At 40.2% G+C, this 19,289-nt stretch overlaps 1 protein-coding gene across 7 annotated transcripts in view; it reads right to left on the reverse strand.

The window, feature by feature from the left end:
* The window catches only part of LOC144603704 (voltage-gated potassium channel KCNC2-like), a 149,713-nt gene that overhangs the window by 5,451 nt on the left and 124,973 nt on the right, over positions 1 to 19,289 (reverse strand). Inside the window, exons 2-5 of one of the 7 annotated variants that reach the window (XM_078417351.1) lie at positions 13,281 to 14,211; positions 9,378 to 9,542; positions 8,564 to 8,599; positions 6,830 to 7,858 (exon numbers count right to left, since the gene is read on the reverse strand). In XM_078417351.1, the coding sequence (XP_078273477.1) occupies positions 7,782 to 7,858; positions 8,564 to 8,599; positions 9,378 to 9,542; positions 13,281 to 14,211 (1,209 nt within the window). In that variant the 3' untranslated portion in view covers positions 6,830 to 7,781. Of the gene's footprint in view, positions 1 to 6,829; positions 8,600 to 9,377; positions 9,543 to 10,257; positions 10,936 to 13,280; positions 14,212 to 19,289 lie in introns of those variants that run through there. The other 6 variants (XM_078417350.1, XM_078417352.1, XM_078417349.1 and 3 more) reach the window with 6 other exon arrangements.

Raw genomic sequence — 19,289 nt, forward strand, 5'->3', positions numbered from 1 at the left:
CTTTAAATCATCTGCTCACATCACAGACATTTCTGCTCTTGGAAATAATTCTAAACCCTTGAGTAATCTTGAACCCTTCCATAAAGTTACCATTAACTCTCTCTGCTGGGATTGCGTCAGAATTCACAGCACACGATCCTTTTCACCAACTTAGTGAATCAATAAAACACTCACAAAGAAACTACACAACACACTTTCAAGCACGTCCTTAATCGCATTGATGGAGTGAAAATTCCCATTATTATGGCCGATCTAACTAGGTTGTCCAACTGACATCACCTCTTCTCATCATTAAAATGACTGTTTCCACTGGGGCTCCATCAGACGTGCACTATAACCTTGAGAAAACATAGAAACATAGAAAATAGGTGCAGGAATAGACCATTCGGCCCTTCGAGCCTGCACCACCATTCAATATGATCATGGCTGATCATCCAGCTCAGTAACCTGTACCTGCCTTCTCTCCATACCCCCTGATCCCTTTAGCCACAAGGGCCACATCTAACTCCCTCTTAAATATAGTCAATGAAAATACAAAATATTTTTGCATGCAAAAAGGCCCTTTTGTTCAGCGAGCACACTTTCATGTTTTTTTTCCAGAGGAGCCACTCATAATTAATAATTCTATTTTCAGTGTTTCGAAGCACCTTATTACATCAGCAAGAGACAGATATCCAATACTTGGAAATGTATCCCATGAATGAGGAAAAAAACTCTTTTCTCCCAGCAGTTGGCTGTACGACTTCTTAAAATGGGGATATTCTTTATCTCTGCTTTCATTGCCATTTGGCTCCAATGGATGACTCCCCAGTATGTTCCAGATCCTACTTCTTAGTAGCTAGGCTAGGGACACCTACAACCCATGTGCTGATCAACACAAACAAGGAATTCCAATGCATTCAACTCCACTGGAGAATCAATGCCAGAACTAGATCATGTGTTCATCAGCACACAATACTCCTGCTTCTTAAATGAATTAAATAAAACCCAGAACACAATCTTTGGAAGAGAATACAATGTTTTCCTTAAATATTTCATTATCACAACTTATAATGAAATAAACCGTGAATAAAAATGTTTCATGAGTTTTATGTGGTACTTATATCTTAGTTCCTTGTTGTGTAAGGAACGCTGTGCTCCTTTTTATCTGAACTGCTGTTTCTCACTATTAGTTTCACCAATAATAGAACAGTTAATTTTGTAGACTTTCATCGAAGATAAACTTCTATATCGCTCTAACTGACAGATAGCAAAGGGCATGTATCCCTTTGTTACAATTTTTAATTAACTGATAAATAAATTACTGGTGCTGTTCCGCATATTAATCTGACAAAATCAAAAACCTGCGCAGATATAAAAGGTTTGCATTTATGTAGTGCCTTTCACATCCTTTTCAGGATGGTCACAAAGCAGTTTTGAGCCAATAATGTATTTTACAGTGTAGTCATTGTCGTCACTGGGAAACATGGCCACCAATTAGCACACCACCACTCCCTCAAAGAGTATGTAATGACTACAAGATAAGCATGTTGTTTTAGAAAAGCAGAATGAGGAATACATATGAGCCAAGACACAAGGGATAACTCCCCTGCTTTTCATAACAGTGCCAGGGGATTTTTAACATCAACTTGAGTGAACAAATGGGGCCTCAGATAAACAACGTATTGGAAAGACAGCACTCCACATGTTTCCACAACTGGCCCATCAAGCTAGTTTAGGTTAGTTTATTATCACATATACCGATGTACAGTGAAAAGCTTTTGTTGTGTGCTAACCAGACAGCGGAACGTGATTACAATCAGGGAATCCACAGTGTACAGATACATGATAAAAGGAATAACGTTTAGTGCAAGATAAAATCCAGTAAAGTCTGATTTAAATTATTGTGCTCAATTAAGGAATAGGACTTGAACCCAGAACCTAATGACTTGGAGAGGAGCTGGGCTGTTATTGCTCACAAGCAACATAATGGAATCAGATGGTATCAATGATCGAACACAAACCTCTAAGAATGTGTGGAGGGAACCTCTACAGCCATAGAATGTGTGGAGGGAAGTATTTACAAGTAGTCTGTTCCAATTTCACTTTCTAAGATTCATTATTATTCAGCAGGGGGTGACCATTTCGATGAACATAAGGTTTAAATTATTTTAAATGTAAACCTCTGTTAAAGCTTTCACCGAAAATTTGACTGGGACAAACCAGGTGAGGAAGATTTTGTTTTAAGATTAAGGGGACTGGGAAATGTATGAACCGTGTGGAAAATGGTCCGTTGGTTACAAAAACCTTCAACTGAATTATGGGACTACTGATACATTTATTGTTGAAAGAAATATTATGGATAGATATTCCCACTAGTAGTGAGTGGACAGTACAGGGAAGTTACCCCCAAACCATCTTGACAATTGATATGGTACAAGGGTCATTACTCCATCTATTATGGGAAGATAGAAACCAGACCAGGTGACCACAATTTTATATGCTGTGTACATATAGGACATCATATCACAATGGACACAAAACTACAAAGTTTTTGTACTAAATCAGTTATCTCTGCTCTCCTTTCCTACCAGAGCAGAAAATTGTAAAGACAAACATGCCATTGCGGTGTTGACATGCACATGATCATAAGTATTAATCTATTGAGACTTTTTCCAAACAATAGAAGGAGCCCTTTGTCCATGATGTCAATTTGTTACCATTCAAACCAAACTTAAATCTACTGGCTGACTCTTTTCTCATAGAGCAATGGTACCTTCAAACTATGATGTTACGGACAGTATAGGGACCACTGCCCAGGGTCCTGTATCAATCTCAATGTATCACTGCTATGTCTCCTCCTCCTCCCATTTTCTCCTGGTCCTAAATAATCTTGCACCAAACGTATTGCTCCATTCTCTATTCTCTCCCCCATGGCACTGTATCAATCCCAAAGTGAGAGGCCAGTCCCCCCCCCCCACCCACATACACACACAACCTCTTCCAATAATTATTTTCGCACCCATTGAGGCAAAGGCATATGTATAATATAGGTCTGTTTAAAAAGCTCCTCAAAATGCAGTAGCATTTGATTTCATCACACACCAAATTAATGCCACCAACTGAACGTCTACCCTATTCCTTTATTAATCCCACCCGAAATCTCCCTTATACCAATCTTAAACTAATCCCACGAGGCTCTTACAGGTCCATGTCAACGTAAAACCAGTTCCGCCAAGCCACTCTCTCCAGACCTGTAAGAAATATTGAATATTTTCAAGATTGAGAAGGATTATGGACTAAAGGGGAAATCAGGGGTTCAGGGGGTGAAGCTGGAAGTAGTTCAGGCCCAAGATCAGATCTAGCTGTTTATTAAATAGTGGACCAAGATTAGGTAGGTATATGGTCAACTCCTATTCCTATTTATGATGTTCTACTGATTGAGAATGATCAGCCATGATCACATTGAATGGCGGTGCTGGCTCGAAGGGCCGAATGGCCTCCTCCTGCGCCTATTGTCTATTGTCTATAATTGCAAATTAATTGCATTACTCCATTCTCTCTCTACAGCCTTGCATCACAAACTAATTCTCCCTAGTAACTTTCCCCCAAGGCGTCCCATATCAATTAAAATCTAATGTTATTGTTCGGATTTCTCTTCTAAGACCCATATCAATTCAAAACATTTACACCAATGTTTATACCATCTTCCAATTACATAGCAGGTTTAACACAGCAAATATACACTGCCAGCACACTGTATACTGAGTTAGATCTTAAAAAGCATCTCAAACGAGGTAAAATAGGTATATTCAATCGGTATATAATTTTGTCATTGATGTGTGGTTGACGTCTATAAATACATTAAAATTTATATATATAGATATGTTTTACAATCTATGCATATTTACACTGAACCATTTATAGATTAAAATGATTTGCTTGCAAAATTCCATGACTGAATAGCATCTTACGATCATTGTTTAAATAGGACAAGGGACAGTCATTAAACACTGATCTTCGGCTTATCCCCAGTTACTTTAGCGCACTGTGCCATCATCTAACAACCCTTCCAACCATTCCGTTTTAAGATGCTCCTTCAAATCTACCCTTTTGACCACACTTCTGCTTACCTGTCCAAATATCACTTTATTAAAAACTCAATGAACAACATTGATTTCAGACCCAAGGAAAACAATGGAGAGAGTACTTTAGTAATTTTTTTCAGGATAGAAATACTCGCACACATATCATAATGACTGAACTCATTTCATCTCGGAAATTTGGCTGCATTGATATGGAGCTTAACTTTAAAAGCATACCGCAATGGAATTGCCGGTACATTTGCACATTTAGTGCAAATGTTGAGGATGCATTTTAATCCCTTGGTATTTACTTAACAAGGAGGGTTGAAATTAAAATGGAAAATGCATGAAACACTTGGCAGGTTAGAGACTATCTGTGTCAGAACTGATAAAATACCCAAACCTGAAAATGTTTCTCTTTTCACAGTTGTTGTCTGACCTCCTGAGTGTATCTAACATTTCCTGCTTTATTTAAAATTTACAGCATCTCTGCAGTGCTTTTAAAATTTTCATTGAGAAGGATTGTTCTTGACTTTTGGGTTCTTGGGTGTTGAGTAGGTATTAATCTGGATTTGGACGGTGCAGTGGTGCAGCTAGTCAACCTGTCGCCCAAGAACACCAGCGACCCAGGTTCAATCCTCACCTCAGGTGCTGACTGTGTAGTCTTTGCATGTTCACTCTGTAACTTTATAGGTTTCCGCTGGGTTCCCAGTTTTCCTTCTTCCGAGAGTGGAGATTACAGCCATTAGGCTATTAAACACTACAACTCTCAAATAAGCTCTGAACAACATAGAATATTATTATTGCACTATTATTATATATTTGCTTTCTATGTGTACTTATGTGTGTGTGTGTGTATATGTATATATATATATATATATGTATGTACTCTGTTTACATATTCTGTTGTGCTGCTGCAAGTAAGAATGTCATTGTTCTATCTGAGACGTATGACAATAAAACACTCTTGATTCTTGACTATGGTAGATCCTAAGGGAGTTGATGGTAATATGGGAAGGGTAATATGGGATTAGTGTTAATCAGTGCTTCATGGTTGATGTGGACGCAGTGGTTGAAAGGCCTGTGATGTGTGGTTCTATGTCAAACTAGTTTTAGCCAATCTTATAGCCATATTAAGATCGAATTGTCGGCTAATTGTCTGCCCTGCTTTAACTTTTGGAAGGAGGTGGGAGGGAAGACTGGAACTGCTTGCTATCTCCTTAAACAAATTCTTGGTCTGCATCCTTCTGCTACATCTAACGTAAGGAGGGGAGGAAGGTCAAGATAGTACAAAACACAGAATCAGTATGTTTTGATGGTGTTCCCAACATAGTCTGTATTATATTAATATCAATGACTAAAACTTGCACCTTCTCCAAAGCTGCTGTATTTATATTATGAAAATGGAACACGTTTATGCTAGGATCATGCACTGCATTGTTTAGTCAAATGAAGACGTAAGAGACTGCAGATGCTGGAATCATGAGCAAAAAAAAAATGGCTGGAAGAACTCAGCAGGTCAGGCAGAATCTGTGGAGGGACATGGATAAATTATGTTTTGGGTCGGAACCCTTCTTCAGACTGAAGAAGGGTCTCAACACCAAATGTCATTGGACCATTTCCCACCACAGATGCTACCTGATTTGGTGAGTTCCTCCAACAGTATGTGGTTTGTACTACATTGTTCAACCTGTTCGATATTCCCCACATTACAGTGTACCAATTTTGTACCACATACAATATGAAGGTAACAGTTCTGGGAGTCCAGAACCAGGGGGCACAGTTTAAAAATAAGGGATAGGCCATTTAGAACTGAGATGAGGAAAAGCTTTTTCACCCAGAGAGTTGTGAATTTGTGGAATTCTCTGCCTCAGAAGGCAGTGGAGGCTGATCCACTGGATGCATTCAAAAGAGAGCTAGATAGAGCTCTTAGGGGTAGCGGAATGAAGGCATATGGGGAGAAGGCAGGAACGGGGTACTGATTGTGGATGATCAGCCATGATCACATTGAATGGCGGTGCTGGCTGGAAGGGCTGAAAGGCCTACTCCTGCACCTATTGTCTATGTATCTATGCATCTTGACTGTATAAATCAGGTGCCGACCTTCCTTTCAAACGTGATGGAGAAAATCAAGGCACCAAGAAAACAATCTTTCAGCAACTATGCTGCCATCAATTAACAAGCTAGCCTGGACTAACCAATTGAAACCACTTCTCCAGTTACAGCTATGGCAATATTGACAGCATCAATTAACTTGCTGCTTTGGATATATCACTTCTTCTGTGTCACTTTACCTTAAGGTGTGACAAAACCAAATAACATAGAAAGACTAATTATTATTTCTATTTTAGACACTGTTGCAAGCTAAGGATATCTGATCCATATTGTCTTCTAATCTAATCTAATTTTTCATATATACCTCATTTAGACCTCTAGGCATCTAAATATGGTACTAAGCCTCTGAAGTTTATATGCCATTCAAATTATTGTGGTGTTGTTAACAAAAAAAGAGCATCATTTACAAACTTGTTCTTCCTCAGGCAAATGTCACCGGATGCTACAAAGTATCAAACACTTTTTGTCCTTCCTGTTTGAAATAGTATCTTGCATACAGTAATTTATTGTGATTAAAAGCGGAAGAGAAAGCACAAAATGTTATCCATCAGTTTATCTTTAACAATATCATGGAATTCGTACACACAGTTCCAAGATTTGTCGACTGTGTCCATATCATGTCCATATCCACAGACCACAAAAACATACAGTAAATTAAAAAATAAATGTTTAATATGTTCATATGTTCACAAACATAAAATATTGAACAATAACAATAGATTGCAACAAAATCGCACAAAAATATTTTATATTAACGACTTCACAAAAATAGCAGAAAATAATTCAAGATGGATATGATTAAATGCCAATGATTTTTTAAATTTAATTCCAGCAGTGTTTGCTGTAATTGCGTGATTGTACATGTCTATAGCACTAAAGTGTAGAGTTATTGCAGGGAACAGGGTTAATACAGAAAAAAAACATAGTTCTCAATGATATACATGTTTTATATACAGTTTCAGTAATGTCTGATTTCAGCATAACTAGATCCTGCCTCAGTAATCAGCTGAAGCACCCCATTCCATGTATAGACAATATTTATAATTAGCTTTTTCACTTGCCCCATATTCACTTCATGGATAACGGAATCCAGACACTTACATTTATAAAAATGATATTTCAACTCTATTGAAATCTTTCCAATGTCCCTCTGAGATAAGCTATGCTTAACACTACTTCAAATGCAGCATTCATCCAGAAAATCATTATGGCTAAAATCCCTTTACCGATTCAAAAAGTCTGCAATCCTTGATACTAGTTTAACACTGTAACCAGTAACAGCAGCACCCAATATAGTAATAAATCCATTGCTGAAATCTTTAAAATAAATATCTTTGCTGATTATGTTAACAAAACTGAACAATGTACATCTCTAAATATCAGAAATGTATATTTCCATTGATACATATTTTACAAGAATTTATCATGCGGATCATGCTTATAGGAATAGAACTATATACACATAGAGTAACTCATCTAGTTAACAGGTACATATATATGTTAATAATTAAGACATGAATATGGAGGTCCATTATGGTTTCCCGTTAGACCAGCTAGGCATTTCTTGTTGGATTGAAAGTGTTAACCCAGATGATGGATATGTTACCTCTTTTCACGTTTGTGCCTTCCTGAAGCCATTAAGAATGAGTGCTTGGCTCTGCTTACATCTTTGCAGTTATCTGCATGTAAACAATCGGAAACACTCAGTTCTACACACTTCATTACTCGTCTTCTCTATAGAACAGTAATAAATTCCAACATGCAGAACAGTTGGCCAATGCTTTGTTCAGCAAATGGTGCAATACACACAAATATCCAGAGCCATCCGCATCCCAGAAAGTGCACATTGCTTGCAGACGATGAGACAGAATGTTCCATGCAAATGATTTAACCCAAGTCACATTGCGTGAACTCAGACAGAAGTCAAGACATCTTCGAAATGGAGTAAAGTCACAGAAATGAAGTTCCAATGCAGTGATATCATTTGGAAGCACATATTTGCATTCAGTATCTCCCTGAAAAACACTTATTGAACACAGTGGCTAAGCAGATCTTCTAAATGCCCTTTGTTTGCAATGGTAATGCAATAAAAATTAACATATAAGCAAGACGCATTACTTTGCAAAGATTAAATGCAAAGGTCAGAAACTTCAACGAATGCAATATCTTTTTATATTTACAGTTGTATCATGCAGCCTTTAAATATTACTGGTAGGGCTATACTTAAAGCTGTTGTCTCAATTATATTATAATGCAATAGAAGGTAACTCAAATAAATTACTCTAAGCTTGTTTACAGTATAGATGGGATGGGAGATCGAGAACGTCTCAGGGGACAAGGTGAACTGTAGGGTGAAGCTATTGGAGACAGTCTTAGAGCATTACCAGCTATGTTGTTTAGGCTTCTGGACTTTTCATATCCTTTTACAAAAAAAATGCACAGATATCAGTTTGCATCAGTTAATAGCCATGAAAACAACATTACAAAATTCAATGCAATCAAACATGATTTTCTTTACTAAAAGATGGCTTGGTTAAAATCTGTTACTTTAAGAGTGACCTGGAGTTTGTAGTCCTTTCTGTGTCAAATGAATCTGCTATAATAGTGCAGAGAAAAAATTGGGACAAACACATTAACTGGTGTTTTACACAGATCACAAGGAGATTACATTTTTTTCCTCTGTTATAAGGGCTCTATCTATTAGTACTAATTGTTAGCATAATGTAGTTAATCCTGTCCACCAGGCAAACATAGAAACACGCACAGAAACAGACAATAATTTATTAATTTAACGTAATAACTTCGAATTATGCCATTGTATAAAACCATCAAATTTACAGTTTACATCTTTTAAAAAGTAAACTCATGCAAAGGTAAATACGATGCATATAATTTGTTTTGGATATTCTGTGCTATTTCAAGAGATCATGTCACAGAACACAGATTACGGGTCAAATTACCAATGGTGAACTTTTCAACTATATCTGTGGTAACTGACTGGAGCATTGATGGGTTTATACATGGAAGAGTGATCTAAACGTAAAACATACACAAACACAGACTTGAAAAATGCATAGTAGAATTACAAGAACGATGATTGCATGGAAAAGTATGACATGGAAAATGCATTGTTATCTCAATTAGCTTATGGAGTGAGTTTCAGAGCTCGGTGTTAGTTTTCTAAGGAGAATTGCGTACCTTTCCTGATCCCTCCATCTGATGTGCATGCATAGTCACCGGTAGTCAGCAAGAAACACGTCCCCTCTCTTCTGCTTTTGTCCCTGGTGCTAGACCGTCTGAATGGAAGCCTGTCTTCAGGTGATAATGGCTGGATACTTCCTGCACTCTCTTCACCTGACAACACTGTTCACATCACCATTCTATTTATTTATTTCCTCTGAACACACGCACCACTAATTCAAAACAACAGTCTACAGTCCGAATTCATGACAGACGCATGCAAGTTTGGAGATGACGTTTCCTGCTTTGAAATATTTCTTTCTTATCAATAAGCGCACCGGCAGGGCATGGCAGTAGAAATGCCAAACACATGAGGCACGGAGACCAGGCACTCAAGGGGAAGAAGAGTCCCCGACACGGCCGACAATTATCGCACAGACATGCACATCCACAAACAGCATAACTCAATAAAGTCAAAAGCAAATGTACCACCATGCACTAGTGTTGCAAATGCTGCTAATTATTATTATCGAGACCATTCCTTTTCAAATATGAGAGTACATCATGAGCAAAAGAGTAACACTGTCCATCAGGAAACAGCAATATTTGTAAATCAGAAAGCAAATTCCTAAACGTAAAAACAAGGAATTGCAGATGCTGGTTTACAAAAATGGCACAAAGTGCTGGAGTAACTCAGCAAATCAGGCAGCATCTCTACTAGATAAATCCTAAAACCTGTTTCATTTTGTACTAAAATTTGAGATTTAAATGTAGCAAACAAAGATCCATTCAACACTAACCTTAATGTCTAGCTTTTATCGAATTCCCTAGAAAGTACATTTTGAGATGACATTAAAAAGTGGCATTAAAGATTAGACGTAGAAGCACCCAGTTAAAACATTAAAAGGTGACATTTTGTTGTTAAGACTTTCAAATAAATAGAATAAGGTAATATTATGCATTAACCAATGTTCTTGAGAAATCTGTGTTGTGGAATTATTTCAGTCATGTATGTGCTGTTAGTATGTTTCATTTAGTTGTTAATTGGACTTTAAATCAAATGTGAGCTTGATTCTTTCGTAGAACACGAACCAGTGATACATTCACCCAAACTTCACGGATTCATGATCCTTGCTCTTGATTTCACCCCGAACCAGAAGATGACTTTCTTCCTCAGGTTCATGTAAATAGAGGGCAGACCAAAAAACATGGATAAAACTCATTTAACTATACAGGGGGAAAGTCAGACAAGTTAAAATGCACAAGCAATCTTCCCAGCAGATATCCTTTCTGTTTTACATTCGGATGATAATCTATCCAAAAGTAGAAAACTTACTCTGAGATTTTCACGTAAGTTCATCTTGACAGGGAACAAAATGGTGGATATGTATCCAAGTGCAATCTTTTTCATTCAACACTAACACTTCATAGCCCAAGATATATTTTTCATTCAACAACCCACCACTTGCATTTTATGCATTGATGACCAGATCCAGTTGCCATTTTGAATGATAAACCTTCACACATGTTGGATCGTTGTTTTCAAGCAGTAAACATCCATAAGGGTTTTCAGATTCTGGAATGGGTTAGAATGCAAGTCACTAGTCAATAAATTCAATTTTTTAAAATATTGGGTCACATTGGCTGTTTAGTTTTTCAGTTTAGAGATACAGCATGGAAACAGGCCCTTCGGCCCATCGAGTCCCCACACATTAACACATTAAGCCTTCTTCCACCTCAAAAACATTGCCCGTCTCCGTCCATCCCTCTCCTCCACAGCTGCAGAAACCCTCATCCACGCCTTCATCACCTCCCGTCTGGACTACTGCAACAGCCTCCTCTATGGCGCACCCTCAAAAATCATCAGTAAACTTCAATACATTCAAAACTCCGCTGCCCGTCTACTCACCCACACCCCGATCCGTGACCATATCACCCCCGTCCTTTACAAACTCCACTGGCTCCCCATCCCCCAGAGAATCCAGTACAAACTCCTCCTCATGACCTACAAAGCCCTCCATAACCTGGCCCCATCCTACCTGACCGACCTCCTCCACAGGCACACTCCCACCTGCACCCTCCGCTCTGCTGCTGCCAATCTCCTATCCCCCCACATCCGGACCAAACTCAGATCCTGGGGGGACAGGGCTTTCTCCATCGCTGCTCCCACCCTATGGAACTCACTACCCCAAACCGTCAGAGACTCCTCCACACTCACCACATTCAAAACATCACTGAAGTCTCACCTGTTCAGTACTGCCTTCAACCACTGAAGGTCACCTCACCTTCTGTCTCCTTGCTCTGTTCGTTTACTTATTTATCTATTTATTCACTTCCCTATGTTCTGTAAATCCCTGTAAAGCGTCTTTGAGTATATGAAAAGTGCTATATAAATGTAATGCATTATTATTATTATTATTATTATTAATCTACACACGCACGGGACAATTTACAATTTACCAAGCCAATTACCCTACAAACCTGTATGTCTTTGGAGTGTGGGCCGAAACCGGAGATCCCGGAAAAACCCACGCAGGTCATGGGAGAACTTACAAACTCTGTACAGACAAGCACTCATAGTCAGGATCAAACCCGGATCTCTGGCACTGTAAGGGAGCAACTCTACCACTGCACCATCGTGCCGCCCCTCCAGCTTAACTTTCAGCTTGTCCATTAGTACTAAAATCAGACAGACATGATGGACATCCCCTGTCTGCACTGTCACCGTTGATGCTATAGAAAGGACTCCAGATCCATCTAGATACCTCTGAGGCTAAACAGAGAAAGATTTAATTGCCTGCATTTCCTGTGTAAGTATTGGGTACTTTAACAAGCGCCCTTGATAGTTCCTTGTTTACAAGTTGAATTTGCTTACATAAACAGGGTCATGGTATTAGTTTAAACATAGTTAGGTCACGTGAAGGCTCTGACACATGTACCACTAAAAATTTGGAGAGTGAGTTGCTTTGAAGAATCAATGAAGCTGAACTTTTTATAATGGCAAGAAAATCTTTTTAAAAGTTAGCTACGTATCCTAGTGCAAGTTAAAACATGGGTCATCTCCACTTTCTGCCTCAATTAATCAAGACGTTGGTGGAATGATGGATCAGGATTGTCAAAGCTGGTCCGTGAGCTGCAGAGGTGAAACAGGAAAGGCAAATGCTGCCCCACTTCAATAAAAGCACCAAGATCTCATAGGAATATATTACTGATGGGGCTGAGATCCAGTGGCTGTATCTATCAATGTGAGATGTAAATGAGCCAAGGGTACTTTGTGCACACTTTGCACATTTGTCCTGAGTTCTGAAAACATCCAATGGATATTGAAGTGGTTTCTTTATATTAAACAAGGTAAAAACTGCATCATTTTGTACACTAAAGTGACATTTGAAGTCTTCTAGCTTTGCTGGATCTCTCTTTCTCAAGCATGATAAAGGTAATTGAATATATCAATATCAATATCAAGTTTATTTGTCACATACACATACAAGATGCGCAGTGAAATGAAATGAAAGCATCTCTCCTAAGCCCTTTTGATAATGTCTTCGACTCGTTCCTTTTACTGAGGATATATGAACATCTGATGTGACACAAAGGTGGCATTCTGCCCAGTCCCATAAACTCTATAATGTTTGCTTAAAAGATCTAACTGGGTAAATAGGTATTGCTTATTGCTTGTGCATTTTCACTGGGAGGTCTCCATTGGGCTGAAATTAATCTCCTTCATTTTACAATCATGCATTCCCATTGCAGAGACGCATTCCTTAACTTGCTCATGATAGAAGTTAAAAAGTTAGGAAATATAACTTTTTAATTGGCCAGGTGTACACTGATGTCAATGTTCCGGTGCAGTGCGCAGACTAGTCTCACTCCAGAGTTTAGCAGGTTGTGTACGTTCCATTCACTACAGGTGTGCCTTACCTGTTGTGTTGCACTCCAACTTATCCTTCCCAAAAGGACATACGTCGCTCTGAGTACTGTTGCAAGGTGCAGTCAGATCTGTTTTGCAGTACGTTGGGGACCCGGCTTGAGGAACTTGTGTGATGTGCTTCTTTCTCTTTCTGGGAATTTTCTGCTTTGCCATGGCCAGTGAATAGTACATTCCAAAATTATTGACAATGACGGGCACAGGCATTGCGATGGTGAGGACACCTGCCAGGGCGCAGAGAGCTCCCACCAGCATTCCCGACCACGTCTGAGGGTACATGTCTCCGTACCCAAGCGTTGTCATGGTGACCACTGCCCACCAGAATCCGATGGGGATGTTTTTGAACTTGGTGTGGCCAGTGGCGGTGGGATCATCTGGGTTCGCTCCTATTCGCTCAGCGTAGTAAATCATAGTCGCAAATATCAACACTCCCAGAGCCAAGAAAATGATCAAGAGCAGAAACTCATTTGTGCTGGCTCGTAGAGTGTGTCCAAGGACCCTTAGTCCCACAAAGTGACGAGTCAGCTTAAAGATTCGCAGAATTCTGACGAACCTTACCACCCTGAGGAAGCCCAGTACGTCTTTTGCAGCCTTCGACGAGAGTCCACGGAGTCCTACCTCCAGGTAAAAGGGTAAAATGGCCACAAAGTCAATGATATTTAGAAGATTTTTGATGAATCCAAGTTTGTCAGGGCAGAACACAACTCGGACTAAAAATTCAATAGTAAACCATACCACGCATACTCCTTCCACATATGTCAGTGCAGGGTCGGTCTCAATCTCTAGGTGCTGGATTAATTTCGATGAATTCCCATTTTGTACGCGCTCTGTTTTGTTAACAATTTCGTTAAATGCCTCATGAGTCTCGAGGCAGAAGGTAGAGATAGAGACGAGGATGAACAATAACGATGCACAGGCAATAAACTGAAAGAGAAAGTAAACATCCAATTAGTTACATCGGAAACAACACAATTTCAAGTGATTTGGTGCATTAAAAAATTACTATTAGCAGACAAAAGTGATTTTCAATTATTAATCATGGCTGATCAACTCTGTTTATAACAGCATTTTTTTAAATCCAAACTTGCAAAGAAAATGCTTCACAATAGTTGGAAAGTATCCACAGTTTGATGAAGCCACAAGTACTTTGCAACTTGTCCCTGCATTGTACCAGTAACAAATAATACACTGGTGTAGACACAAAATGCTTGAGTAACTCAGCGGGGCAGGCAGCATCTATGGATAGAAGGAATGGGTGATGTTTCGGGTCGAGACCCTTCTCTATAATACATTGATGTGCTCCCTTTATCAAAGTTATATTGCAATGCTGATGTAATCTTGTTTTAAATTTAGTTCAGAGATACAGCGCAGAAACAGGCCCTTCGGCCCACCGGGTCTGTGGCGACCAGCGATCCCCACATATTAACACTATCCTACACAGACTGGGGACAATTTTTACATTTACCAAGCCAATTAACCTACAAACCTGTACGTCTTTGGAGTGTGGGAGGAAACCGAAGATCTTGGAGAAAACCCACGCAGGTCACAGGGAGAACGTACAAACTCCGTACAGACAGCACCCGTAGTCAGGATCGATCCCGGGTCTCCGGCGCTGCATTCCCTGTAAGGCAGCAACTCTACCGCTGCACCACCGTGCCGCCCCATAATTGTTTTCAATCAGAGGTTCATTTTGCAGCCCAGCGTGTACAAACTGCATTATTATCTTGCATTTAATTTTTTACATAATCATTGCCTTTTTTTGTAATCTAAATTAAATTTAAAATCACAGCCCTCGAATTAAATGTTTCTTAAAATGTGCATTCAAATGTCTTCATGCTGCAGCCATCAGAAATTGCAAAAATGCAAATGATGACTGGTGTTCCTGAGAGCTGCAAAGGAAATATCGACACAATGATTTAAAGGAACAAAGTATTCTAAGATTGTCATCATGTATAATACTTAACTTACTTACGAGATATTCCTCAAAATGGTGGCCTGGGGAACCATACTCATCATGAACCCACCAGAGATCAGTAGGCAAACACGCTGGAAATAAAACCGTTGCTAGCAAGCTTCTTGCTAAACTGCTAACCGTGAACATCAAATGCCAAAGCAAAAAGATTGATAAATTGCACTGTACACTACATACAGGTCAATCACGTTTCCATCTAATTTGCGCAGGTAAAATTTGGACAACTCACTCACCAGTAACTCATACATTTATTTACAGCCATCCCTTTTTGAAACTTGTAAATGTACAAACATAACTCAGTTCAACATAAACAATGTAGCTGAAACTGTCCGCTCAACTGCCCTCCTCTGGCTGTCTACACTTATGAATCTCACTCTCTCACTAGCCTATGTGTGGCTGGTGACATACATGAGTTCATGCATACGGCACATGACCTAGCGTGGTACAGCACCCCTTCAATCCACCTGTTGTCAGCTTCCCATCGCCGATGAAACAACCTCCTGTTCTGTGTCTCCAAACCTCTTTTGAGACATCTTTTGGCGGGACTGTCATATGTTGAAAGACTGGAGCGACTAGGCTTGTATACAATACAATACAATACAATATATCTTTATTGTCATTGTACCCAGGGGTACAACGAGATTGGGAATGCGCCTCCCATACGATGCACTAATTTAGGTAATTTAGACAGCAGCAACCCAACGAAACGAACAGTTGTAACAGTTTTGGACAGGGTAAAGTGCAAGTTGATCTATGCGTTGTGGCCATCCGGCTCAGCAGGACCGGTTCATAGCAGCTATGGCCCTGGGGATGAAGCTGTTCCTGAGTCTGGAGGTGCGGGCATAGAAGGCCTTGTATCGTCTGCCCGATGGAAGGAGTTCGAACAGACTGTTGCAGGGGTGTGAAGAGTCTTTGTGGATGCTGGTGGCTTTTCTGAGGCATCGTGTGTTGTAGATGCCCTCCAAGTCTGGTAGCTGTGTTCCGATGGCCCTCTGAGCTCTATGGACTACCCGCTGTAGAGCTTTCCTTTCTGCCTCCGTGCAGCTGAGGTACCACACAGGGATGCCATGCGTTAGGATGCTCTCTATGGTGCAGCGGTAGAAGGTCGTCAGCAGCTGTTGGGGTAGACCAGACTTTTTCAGTGTTCTTAAGTAGAACAGTATACACTGGAATTTAGAAGGATGAGAGGGGATCTTATCGAAACATATAAGATTATTAAGGGGTTGGACACGTTAGAGGCAGGAAACATGTTCCCAATGTTGGGGGAGTCCAGAACCAGGGGCCACAGTTTAAGAATAAGGGGTTTAAACAGCATCTGCAGTTCCTGCCAACTCAATTATTTTTAGATCTGACACGAGAACTTACTGAGCTCAAGGGATGTAACAATGATGTTAGAAATTTGGGTAAGGCTGAGATGTAGATTGGGGTTTGAAATGTGGGTGTCCTAGTTGTGGCATTGAGCATCACCATGTGCAGGAGAAGTAAGGTCCAGAAAAGGCCTCCGTGCCAGGAGAGGCTGAAGAAAACTGGGGAGACAGCTCTGGGCAAGAAGGACAGTCATGTTCCCATCTCCACCTTTGCTTGCTACGGCTTTCAAAGAAAGTATGTCAAGGAGGAAAACATTTAGTTGATAGAACACACCTCAGCTCATCACAGAGCAAACAAGTCAGTCATATTCCCTGCTCTATCCCCAGGTATTCCACATTCCATTCCCCCTAATGTCTATCTATTTTTTTCTGGAATCAATGCTTCCACTCGCCACAGGGGCAGCTAGTTGCAGGTCCTCACCATTCACTGAAACAAAGGGTTCTTTTTCAAATGTGCCCTAAATTTCTTCACCAGAATCAAAAATTTAAGTTCTGTTGAGGGTGTAACATCAGCAGGTATCACAAAATGCTGGGGTACCTCAGCAGGTCAGGCAGCATGTCTGGAGAGAAGGAATGGGTGACGTATCGGGTCGAGACCCTTCTTCAGAGTGATGTGAGGGGGGGGGGGGGCGGGACAAAGAAAGGATACAGGTAGAGACAGAAAGACAGTGGGAGAACTGGGAAGGGGGAGGGGAAGAGAGGGACAGAGGAACTATCTAAAGTTGGACAAGTCAATGTTCATCCTGCTGGGCTGTAAGCTGCCCAAGCGAAATCCTACTCCAGTGTAACATCAGCAAGTGAAAACATGTTTTGTTTGTGACTATCTTGCACACTTCTAACAAATCTCCCCTCTTGACAAGGAGAACAAACCTTACCTAATGTCTCTCTTCTCCCGACTCCCACACTGACCAGTCTTCTCCATTGCTGCGGAGAGGCCAAATACAAATTGGAAGAACATGTGTTCTGCTGTAGTAGCTAACAGCCCAATGGTAAAAATATTGAATTTACCAAATTTCAGGTAACCCTGATGTTCTCCATCCATTCCACTCACCCATCCTCTTAGGTTTCTTCTCCCTGTGCTCACCTTTTCCATCCCTCTCCCCCCCACCCCCCATAGTTTCCATAATCCTCTCTCTATCTGTTTCCACGTATCACCTTCCATCCTCTATACCACCCCACTTCACTCTGCGAGATGCTGGCAATCTTCCTTCTTCCCATTCAACCCTGCTTCAGGATCTTGAACTGAAACATTGACTATCTCTTTGTCTTCACAGATGCTGCCTGGCCTACAGTTCCTTCTGCAGTTAGTTTCTTTCCTCCAGGTAACAACACATGCAGTCTCGTATCCATCCAGTTGATAACCCGTCTCCTTAAATCAGTCTGCTAAATCTCCTCTGCGCAATCCCTAAAGTGTACTAACCAGAGTTGGACATACTCCATTAGTTGTGGCAGACCAGGCATTTTAGCATAATATTCTCATACTAAATACCTGTACTGGCGATACCTATACCTACATCACCTGAGGGGGGGGGGGGAATATTGCATTGCTAAAAAAGTGGTTCATATTGCAATTTTTTGTAACGTGAAGCCATGTCTTCTGCACATGTATTCAAGAAACCAGAGTTGAAAAAGACCGAATATTATGTTTATTTATTTTTCATATAAATTCTGTGAGAGCAAATTTTAATTCCCTATCTCAGATTTTTGGGCAGCGATTTGCGAGTTCTATAAGGGGAAAATTGTGTTACGCAGGGATCTCCTGTATTTATGCTGCCCCTGCTCATTGGGGAATACACTGAAGTTATAGAATTATGTGGATAGGAGACATTTATTAAAATAGGAACCAATCTTCAAAATGGCAAAAATACCCATTCACATGTAAACTTGCAAGGATACTTTCAGACGATTGAAACCAGTCATCAGTCTGGGACCAGTCTGGGATCAGTACCATTAAGGACAATTGATAAATGTACATGCAAATTGGTCTCAATGAAACCTCCGTGATGAGATCAGGAAAGTCATTAAGTGGTCAATCTCATGCATTAACATTTCGTTACATATCCCTTCCATTCAATTCACTGTTTATCTGGTCATTTAATATTCATTAGTTCATAAGTCATGAGAACTGAATTAGGCCATTCGGCCCATCGAGTTAGCTCTGCCATTCAATCATGGCTGATCTATCTTTCCCTCTCAACCCCATTCTCCTGCCTTCTCCCCATAACCTGTGACACCCTGACTAATCAAGAAACTTTCAATCTAAGCTTAAAAAAACCCAAAGACAGCCTCCACAGCCATCTGTGGCAATGAATCCCACAGATTCACCACCCTCTGGCTAAAGAAATCACTCCTCATCTCCTTTCTAAAGGTATGCCCTTTTTTTCTGTGCCCCCTGGTCCTAGATTCTCCCACTAGTGGAAACATCCTCTCCACATCCACTCTCTCCAGCCTTTCACTATTCTGCTGCCCGTATATCCAGGGATCCATCCCTCAACACTGCAACAAAAGAGACATATTTTGGGAGTGTGGATTCTATCCTCATAAGCTTGTAGATAATCCATATGCATTACTTAGCCCCAGCAAATGTGTTTGGATATTCAGAGGTACCTTGGCAGCTACTCTCTTTGTAAAGGTGTAATTCTGCACAGTTACCTGTCTGCATT

Source organism: Rhinoraja longicauda, chromosome 20 (genome assembly GCF_053455715.1).
Source record: "Rhinoraja longicauda isolate Sanriku21f chromosome 20, sRhiLon1.1, whole genome shotgun sequence".
In the NCBI taxonomy this organism is placed as follows: domain Eukaryota; kingdom Metazoa; phylum Chordata; class Chondrichthyes; order Rajiformes; family Arhynchobatidae; genus Rhinoraja; species Rhinoraja longicauda.